Source organism: Atta colombica, unplaced genomic scaffold, assembly GCF_001594045.1.
Source record: "Atta colombica isolate Treedump-2 unplaced genomic scaffold, Acol1.0 scaffold134, whole genome shotgun sequence".
Classification (NCBI taxonomy): Eukaryota; Metazoa; Arthropoda; class Insecta; order Hymenoptera; family Formicidae; genus Atta; species Atta colombica.
The window spans coordinates 1,400,284-1,410,812 of record NW_017259222.1 but is presented as its reverse complement, the minus strand read 5'-3'; the positions used below and the strand labels follow the sequence as shown (position 1 = coordinate 1,410,812).

General features: G+C 31.3%; 1 protein-coding gene across 3 annotated transcripts in view; it reads left to right on the top strand.

Moving 5' to 3' along the window:
- The window catches only part of LOC108684379 (tRNA dimethylallyltransferase, mitochondrial), a 103,247-nt gene that overhangs the window by 18,287 nt on the left and 74,431 nt on the right, over nt 1-10,529 (top strand). The window contains exons 2-4 of one of the 3 annotated variants that reach the window (XM_018188657.1): nt 6,206-6,376; nt 7,886-8,023; nt 8,721-9,076. In XM_018188657.1, coding sequence (XP_018044146.1) covers nt 7,955-8,023; nt 8,721-9,076 — 425 coding nt within the window. In that variant the 5' untranslated portion in view covers nt 6,206-6,376; nt 7,886-7,954. Of the gene's footprint in view, nt 1-6,202; nt 6,377-7,885; nt 8,024-8,720; nt 9,077-10,529 lie in introns of all 3 variants that reach the window. The other 2 variants (XM_018188658.1, XM_018188656.1) reach the window with 2 other exon arrangements.

The following is a 10,529-nucleotide window of genomic DNA, read 5'->3' as shown; positions in this document are numbered from 1 at the left end:
TATATATATACATATGTATGTATACATATATATTTTTTTACATATAAATAATAAGAAAGAAATTATTTTTATGAGGTTTTCGAATTGTGCAGATTATCCGTGCATCTTATCTTATTTTACAATTCTTGAGCAATTATTATATATAAGTTTGAATTTGATTTATTTACGTTTTTATATAATTCCGTCTTTTTCTATCGAATTTCAACCAAAGATTATATACTATTCACGATAAATTTCTGCGCGATATGAATAATTGCACGGGCGTACGCTGCGTTTACTAATCGTTGGTATTACTTAATTTCTCTTAGATTCGATTACATCAACGTTATTTTGATTTCAAGTGAGGCTTAAAACTCTTTCTATCTCTGTCTCTTTTTGGCTTTAAAAGACAGATAGAGTTTTAAGTCTCGCTTAAAGTTAAAGTGACATTGATGCAACTGGGCCTTAGAGTCACGGGTGCTCATATAGTCACGGACTTACGATTCATTATTGTTGGCATTCACTCAATTTTGATTTTTATTGAGTTCGACTCAAAGTCAGCGGCCCAATGGGCAGTAACTGTCATGAAAACTGAGCCGACAAAGAGAGATTCCGCATCTCCGAGGATTTTTTACGACACGACTCGAACGAACCTGGGGTCTCTTAAGTGCACGCGGTCATTTGCATATGAACGCTGCTTAAGATTCTCTGCACTGTAGAAGGAAGAAGAAGAAGAACTTGTCCTCCTTCTTTCTTTCACGTGAGCTATTTTCGAACAATTACAGATAATCGTGCGAATAAATCATTTGTGGCCTATATTTCTCGAATTTTATTCAAATCATACTTTATTTAAATCATTCATCTTATAATATTTGTGGCTTAATCAATAACTTTGTCAATTTGATTTTAACGTATGAAAAAAATTAATGCTGTTTTAATACTAATTTTTTGTTGTACTATATCAATCAATATTCTTTGACGTTAATGTTATATGCTTTAACTGTATTAACATCTCACTCGCGCATATTTATATATTATAATAATTGTACGCAGATTATCACACTTCTTCTATTCGTATTTTAAAAACAACCTTAGATATCAAAGTTTTTTTATATCTATACTGTTAAAAATCAATAACTCCCTTAAGGACCTCTTGTTCTATCTTTCGGTAAATTTTATAGGTAAGCAATTAAGATTACTCACATTATCAGACTTATCTAACGCGTAAAATTTATCGAAAGATAAAATAACCGGTCCTAAGTTAAACGATATTTTGTTTTTTTTATTTCTATATGTGTCAAAATGTAAATTCTTTTTTTCTTAGTTTGTCGATTTCCTACAAGCTCCCGAGATTTAGCTATTTAAATTTGGGACACTCTGTATACTTCAGACGATACATCGAATTGTCGTAAACTTTCATTATTAAAAGCAGATCTTCCAATGTCTTTATTTACTTCAAGAAACGCGGTAATTTTTTTGTACTATTAATCGAAGAAGTAGAAATGATAATAAGAAAAAATTTTATCTTGTTAATAATTTAATAATTTAAATGAGTTCGTTATAAAACGATTGCAAATTGTATTGCCATCGCGTACAAAAAATCGAAGGCGATACTTTAGTATATTATTGAAGTTATTAAGCTGCAAAAAAACGTCTCTCGAAATTACGAAGTCAGATATCCGTATAATCATCGATGAATATTAAGAAGAAGCATATATCAATTGACATACCTAATACAAGTTGCCTGAGGAGAAATTGAAGTTTTCGTTTGTCCTTGTGCCTGCTTCAGGAAGTCACTGTGTCGTAATATTGTCCATAGTATTGGTCGGACATCCTGGGAAGTTAGCACGTCGTGCCGCACATGCTTATGCGATTTCGGATGGATTCGTCTAAGCAATTCTGATGTCATGACAACAGGTAATGTGCCGCTACGCGACCTACCTGCCCTTTCTACTGATTAAATATTCAGCATGGAAAAATCCACTTGATAACCTCCTTCTCGATTTAGTTTGTGCCTAGAATTTTTCAATCGCGTTAAAATTCGGCAGATCATAATGTGAGTGCTTTTTTTTTTTTTTTTTTTAAAAGAAAGCTGCTTCAAGAAATATCTTTCCAAACTTAAGTTTTACTATTTTCCAAAATTAAGTTTTCTATTTGTTGAAGAATAATGCTTGTGTGTTTAATAGAAACTGAAAAGCAATTTAGAATTGAATAAAAACAAAACTACTTTTGTGGCTCCAAGAATAGATCAATATAATATATAAGTAAAATGTCTGAGCTTTCAAACAATGCTGAAATACACTTACCAACGAAGTTAACTACAAACATTTTGACTCAAGATTTGAATCTTCCTCGTACGAAAGTCAAGTACAAACTGATTTAGAATTCATTTGCTAAATAATAGTAACTTGCAAAACAATAGAATCCCATTTTCTTTTCTCTTATTAACAATGTACATAAATTTCAGGAAATATACGAATCCCCTATTAAAGCTTTAATATCAAATTAGAGTTTTATGGATTGAGTTTTTTCTCATGGAATGATTATTTTTAATATTTCTATAATGATCATACAATACAAAAAAAATTGTCTAATATAAATCTGAGAATACAACACATCTTGCTTTACACATTCTCCTTTACGATATAGTAGAAATAGTGAAGTATATTTGAACTGATGAAAAATCATTTAAATTGAATATAATTTAACATTATGAATTCAATATTATAATAACATATATAGTAACATATGTAAAAGTGCATTTTATTGTGACATCTTTTAATCAGGCGATCATAAAAAACTCAGCTTATTTTTTCACAACTTCGATTTTTCGTCGGAATATAGAGTGCGATTGCTATGACTTAAGACTTTTCTGGAAGTCTTGAAGTTCGAATAACTTACGCATCGATCAGTAAATCTCGCATAATTGCCTTATGATTTGTTGGCAACTTCGATAATTGCTGTTGGAGAGCGAGCGAGAGGTTCTTTCAGCATTATCGACAAATTACGACGTAAAAAGATATATCCAATCCACAAATTTCTTCTCGTATCGAAGCATTGTTAAAAACGCTCTGTTTATTCCAATTGGTCGACACGATGTGACTTCCTCTTCTCTAGGTTCCTTAGCTTCGCGACCTTGAGTCTAGAAACGTTTGCACACCGCCCCCTTCGGATTCCTCTTCGCTCCTTCTCTCGTCTATTTCTGAAGTCTCGAATTAGATCCGTCTAAAACGGCTGTGACTTCCGCCAACGCCACGTCGTGGAATGCCACTTACTTGCTGACAAGCTGATTACGACTTTACGAGGTGATGAACAAGACGAGAGAGAGACAAATGGTGTCTCGCTCCTTCAGATTTCGACGCCTACTTTACTTAAGCCATCGATTAATCCTAGCTATCACTTCGACAGTGTTCTTAATTATGTAATACGTCAGACTTATACGAAATTAGATGTGACTGTTTGATCAATCCTAGCAAACTTCAGTATTTGAAGCGCCGATTTTTCATCAGAAATCGATCTGATCTCATTAACTGAACTTCTTATATCATTCATCTCTCCCTTTTTTTCTTTTTTTTTCCAAGAAAGAGGAATTAACTATTAACTGAAAAGGATAGATCTTATAATCTTTTGCATTTCGTGTAATTTTTTATCATGTCATCTTTCGTCTGTATACATTTTCAAATTGTTAAAAAACAAAGATGATATCATAGAAAAAATTCTTTATGAGAAAATCTAATTTAATTGTTCCTGCGTTGTTGTAGCTCACTATTAATGCTACTGTATCATTCTATCTTTATTGTTCAATAGACGTAAAACAAGGATAAAACAAGAATAATACAATAGCGCTCTCCACAATCTATGTCATTAAATCTCAAATTTTTTACATCTTTAAAGTATGATTTAGGAATATATTATTTTAGAATCTAAAATGAACGAAACATGAAAGAGATCTTACTTAACGACCGCTAACTTTGATAAATGGGAAATGGTTATCGTCCGGATTCTGCCATTGAACTTTGCCAATCTTTGCTAATCTTGTCCTTGTGTCATAATTTGATACTTTCTTCTTTTTGCTAATCACTTAAGATCTTTCAACATAACTTATGCAGGAGAATGTCACTTTCGAACCTGTTAAACTGAAAGTTCGACAAAAACGATGGACGACTAATTCGTGTGCAGATTGCGCGAATAGATTTGTTTGAAATCATTTTTGAAACGGTGTGCAAATTATAGTGCGACGAAATGTGGAGTGAAGCGATTAACATTTTTGCTTGCGATATATTCTTGATTACACAATGAATACCACTCGGCAAGCGACATTTTTCGTGCGTGAACGAACTATTTCGATATCTTTATTTGAGAAATCAAAAATTATTATCTTGAATTAATGGAATATTATTAGATTAATAGAAATTTTTAAAATAGGAAAGGATAATCTTAAAAAAATCTACTGTAATTAATTAGAATTATATTTATGTCTTATGCATATCATGATTTTATTTCCTCTTATATTTATATAAATTACGATTATCTCTTTTTTAAAAATTTGTTAAGTAAAAATCAGAACAGTTTGAACTCATTTTTATCGATAAATTAATCGATAAATAAATTTATTGTTTATGCAAATAGTTCATCAGTCGAAGGTGTTCGGCTCGAATGATTCTTTGATCGTTTTTTGATAAATTGCTTTGAATTTCTTCGGACGGACTGGACATAAAACAATTCGTCCGATAAATACCTGATGAATGAAGGCTAATGAAGGTTGTGAACGTGGTCATTCAAGATATTGGACGTATACTAGAAACCTTGGAAACCTGTTCCATCGGATTCATCATACATCTAACGGATTACCAGGTTTCTTATTCTATTGCTATTCTTGACAAGTCTATCGATGTCGATGTTTTTTAATTTTGTGTCTTTAAGAAATTTAATTAATATTTTAAATTAATTGATATTCTACACGGCAAGTAACACATTAATTTAATCATAAAAGTTGTGAATCTTCTTACGCTCGTGATAATGATAGTCATTGGTGTTTGAGTGATTTAAATGCTTTAATAAGATTGCCACTTGCGGCTTTAAATTTCAAATAACTTGCGTCATTGACAAGATAATATTGATACGCATATAAAGCTATCTTTCTTAAATCGCCAAACGACTGATGGAATTGGACGATAATTGTACAGATTTCTAAACGCTAAGAGCCGATATAATTGATCCAGTCAATAGTTTCAATGGATGGAAAAAAACACCGTTTAGCGCGTTAAATAGTTAAAGGATCCAATGGAATCTTGGTTGCCAGGCTTGGTTACGAGATATACTTGTTAACACGTGTCTGACTTCGTTTCTATTTCGAACGTTACACGAATTCTACAGCTGTTCCTTCGCTTTACTTCTATATCTTCTCTATTGTGTAAGCGAATCACGAAGTACTGGTAGAACTTCGTTTGCTAAACCGATTAACGAAGTAGAAAAGTGATTGAAGGCACTATTGAGCCTCTAAGCACGTATTTTATACTGGATTCTTCTTGAATTATAGAAAGCGGATATATATCAGTGCCAAAGCACGAGTACATTTTTTTTGCAGAAAAATGGGAGAATGTCGGTAAAAGAAATCTTATTAACTGATTATTAATTATATTGACAAATGATGAAACCGATGTGGACGCCTTTGGAATATTATTAATTTACTTTTGTTTTTGCTATGTCAAAAATGTTATGTTACAAAGATTTCTCTGCAATTTTATTAATAAAGATAGTCATAACCTAATATTAAAATTAGAACATCGGAGATATATTTCTATTTTTTTCTTCCATTCTATAATTTTATTTACTTTTATTTTTTCATTTTTTTTAAATTTTATTTTTTCTATTTTCTCTATTTTTTCTATTATTTTTATTTTTGCCTTTATTTACATAAAGCAAAGCGCAATTATTATTGACTCCTGTGGATTATTATTTTAATTATGCATGATTGAACTCGTTAATTAATAATAATAATAACGTTGACTCGTTAATTGATAATAATAGATGGTACATACTAGTATCTCTAAAATCTTCTAATTTTATGTTTGACACTTTTGATGAGACTTATATCCGTTTCTATCTTAATGGAGATTAACTTTAATCTTGATTTTAATTTACGTTTTATTTTTCTTCAATTCTAAGAATGAAAAAAGGATGAAGAGTGAATTAAAGCGAGATTAAAGTTAATCTTTATTAGTAGGAATGGATTAATGGATTCGAGTCGCAGCTGTTCAGTCGGTAGTCGGTCACCATCGCTGAGGACATTGCTGATACTTCGCTATACTTCTCTTCGACGTTTCATCACTATAGAAACGATGTACGAGGTTTCTGATCGGAGCTCATTCATGCTGGCGAGCGAAGTGGAACGAAGGTTAGACACTTGTCTCAATCTTTGTTGGTTACACGGTTCAAGTGTGTTTCAACTGCGTGACGCGATATAAATTTTATTTAGCACGTTCAAGAAGGAAATATCATCTGTTTGATATAATAAATTCGTTATAAAATTTTCGATGCAGCTATATAAATGGAAAGGTACTGAAATATATCATTTTAAGGAACTACCTAAAACATAGTGTGTTAATTCAAAATCATTGACGAGCAGAAAAAGCAAATCTTAAGAATCATATTGGACAAAGAGAAAGGTATTACATTAAATAATTAGATAACAAAAAACAAGTTTCAAATTATACGGAATTTATTATGTCAAAAATTATATTTAGGAATACATACCTCGTTATGAAAAAAAAAAAAATGGATAGAATGCCAAATTTTGCATTTGAAAGTTGCTTTTAAATCGTTTTTAGGAAATCCTCTTTTAAAAAAACGTACTGCGTAATATGAGAATAATTTATTGCGTATAATACTAGAGTTGCCGCAAACATTATAAAAAAAATTATTATCGTTATCGGAGTATGCAAGGATTTATTGTATTTAGATCTTCTATTTTTGCATGCCACCAAATCGTGTTTATAATCGTTATTTCAAGCAGACCTCGTTAAAAACATAGTTTTTATACGCTTTGTATTTCTCTCACAGTATTGCCAGAAAGCCACTATATAATGTTTTCCTTTATGTGGGACCATCATTCTCATTCATTCCCGATGACCTCGAACTTACATGTATCTGCTCTTTATTTAACAGCACTGCCTGACTCATCTTGTAAATGCAAATTTGAAAAAGGAATGAAGAAATATTAACAGTGGTTTTTAAATTCGGATTATTGAGATAATTTCTGATATAATTTTATTATCTTTATAATATACTGTGCATCTTAATATATTAGTTTACTGAAATGATGTAACAGGTGTTTTATGTGAAAAAAATCTGTTTATGTCTTTATTGCTAATAATAGCTTTTAAATAACTGCGTTCAATATTATCATTCATTATATATGTACAAAAGTTTGAATAATTTAATACACATTGAAAAAGAGCTATAAATACGTGATTATACAGCTTACAGAAAAGTAATTTTGACAAAATTCTTGGCAATTCTTTAAGAATTCCCGAGCGATGTTTTTATGACATGAGATATTCAAGTAAAATTCGATAAGATTATAAATTGCGCTGATAAGAAATTACGTAAATTTGTTAATTTTCGTTACATCGATGGCAATAATTTTTCGTAGATGGTTGACTCGATATCTTTTTTCAACTTTTATTTTGAGTCAAGCACGATTTTGCTGCCGTTTACATTATTCGTTGCATTTATTCTTAGTCGCAAAATCACACAAGCGATGCAATTAACGGAATCATTCGATATCGCATTATTTCTATTCATTCATTATTTATCAACCGTTACTTATTTCTTTCACTGACTGTGTCTCGTCGGTCCCTCGTTATTTCACTTTTAATTACGATGATTCTCTCTTGGCCCGCAGGTATACAAAGGCCTGGACATCGTTACCGCGAAGGTAACTCCAGTGGAAAGAAAGGCGGCGCCGCATCACATGCTGGACATCGTGGACCCGCTGACCAACTTCTCCGTAATCGACTTCAGGAACATGGCCCTGCCGATCGTAATCATCACATCTCGTTCTCTTTTTCCGCATTAACGGATGCCTGACGATTTAACGCGACAGCTATAATTACGTGGCAATAAGGATGATGTTCAATGAAGAGCGTTCAATTATTATTTTCTTACAAACTAGCAGAAAACTTCATAATTTGCGATAATAATGATTACAAGTTACATGCATGAATAATGCGATACTTAATAATTTATTTTTGTATTGCGTCTTGGATCTAAGCAAGGAATTGATTTATAATAAGTTAATTATAATATCTCTGAAAATTAAGAGAATGTTAAAAGAAATCGAAGAACCGCTATCATGTAGATAAAATAATTAGGTAAGCAAGTCATTCTTCTCAGAACGTATTAACGAAAAAACGTACAAAGAATGCTTAATGAATAACAGATGTCGGAAGTGATATCTTTTTTCTTTCGTTTCTCTTTTTCAGTACGAAACGACTTATTGTTGTGTTAAGATTTATAATTACACCGACTCTCTCGGTGAAATTATAAGCGACGAGTTCACAGCTCGGTTCGCGAAATCGACTTCGTAAAATAAAGATCTTGAACGAAGCCAATTGGAACGCCCCTGATCCTCGCGAAGACCTTGATACGATCATTAGCCACGGTCTCCCGCGCAGATCGCTCGGTCCTACTTTTATCTACACTCTACTCCAACTGTTTCCTTTTCTATCGATATACAGATAGACAACCTGCTAGCCAGGAGGAAACTACCGATCGTCGTCGGTGGTACGAACTATTACATAGAATCACTACTATGGGAGATTCTTATAACTGATCCGAAAGAACCATCGATGCAAGTCAATTCAAGCGCGACCAATTCAAGCACGTCGATCGAAAATAGATCGGACGATCGATACAATGTACAAGATCGACTGAATGACAGCGATGACGATGATGATGAGACGGCGCCGAAGAAGTTGAAATTCGACGCGAGAATATACGATGGCAGCAACGAAGAGCTACACCAAAAACTGATGAAGATCGATCCGGAGATGGCGTTCAAATTGCATCCCAATAACAGACGGAAAGTTATAAGGTAAGGATGCAAATTTATGATTATTGGATTAATGTTGATTGCTTTTATTTAAACGAATACACGGAAAGAAGATTTTGTTGAAGCATCTTTAGGTAGATACTGAAAATAATATATTTTGTTGAGTCATCAAAATAATTATGTAGGAAACTCGATCATGACGAGCAATGCTGCAAACAGTTTTGTTATTCTAGCAATTGATTTGAGCGTCCTACATAATACTGTTTGACAAAAAATGATTTTTTTCGAATAAGACTAGTCACTTTTTATAGTTTTTTGTTTAATAGGAATAGTTAAATAGGAATGTGAATGCGTTTTTCCAAATTGCTCCATCATGTCAAAATTTTGAAAAATTTGTAATATAATTTGCAAAAAGGATTATTTTTATATATTTTGTTATATTATAATTACGATGTATAATATGATCTACTGGAGAATAGAGTATTATTAATATTATTATTATTAATTGCTTTTATTGTAATCAAAATTAAATATGTTGATAAGACTTTTAGTTTTCAAAAGGTTATTTTAATATTGATGGTTAATAACATATTTATAATTAAAGTAATTAAACATAATGTCTATTAAAAACTGTGAATTAAGTCATTGATGATTTATCAAATAACTTTCAACTATGTATTCTTTCAAATTTATATAATTTGTTTAAAGTATAAACATTAACGTTATTATTTTTATAAAAATGATATATCCTTAATATATCCTAAATATATAATAATCTTATATATTAAGAACATATCTCAGATATATCCTTAATAATATTACATATATATTAAATTAATTATAACCACGCGACAAGTCTAATGCGAAAAGTCGTTTTACGTAGAATTCTGCAAACATATAGATATATAATTTGAAATTTTTATTAATCTTTTAAAAGAATGATATTTAACCTTGTGTTTAAAACTAATAAATATTTAAAACGGAATTAATATATAATAATATATCTAAAACTAAAATTGATTACTAATTGCATTTTTAAACGATAAACATTATTTAGCCTAGCGTGTATAAATGCAATTTCTCTCGTATTTGTGATTTCGAATGATTAATTACGGTTATTGTTTTATTGAAATGCATCATGCGATCAACTTTGTGTTATTTAATGTCTGTCAATCGTAATGCCACTTGTCGCATTATATTTTATATCAAAAGAAACCGGTATTAATCAAGTGGTCGGTATCTCTGGCATGTAATAATTGCTAATTTAATTCGTTGAATTCATTAGCATTTTTCACTCGGTTGTCGTGCAAATAAGTCTCAAGGCGATCGTAAACGTCGTTTTGAAAACGTTCCGAACTTATGAAATTCTGCTTCCTCATTGCGACTGATGAAGTTATGACCTATTTTCGGTGATAGAATTAAGATACAGTTCGTATCGTCTGCTGTACATTATTTTGCTTATTGTAATACATATACCTATACTTACAACAACCTA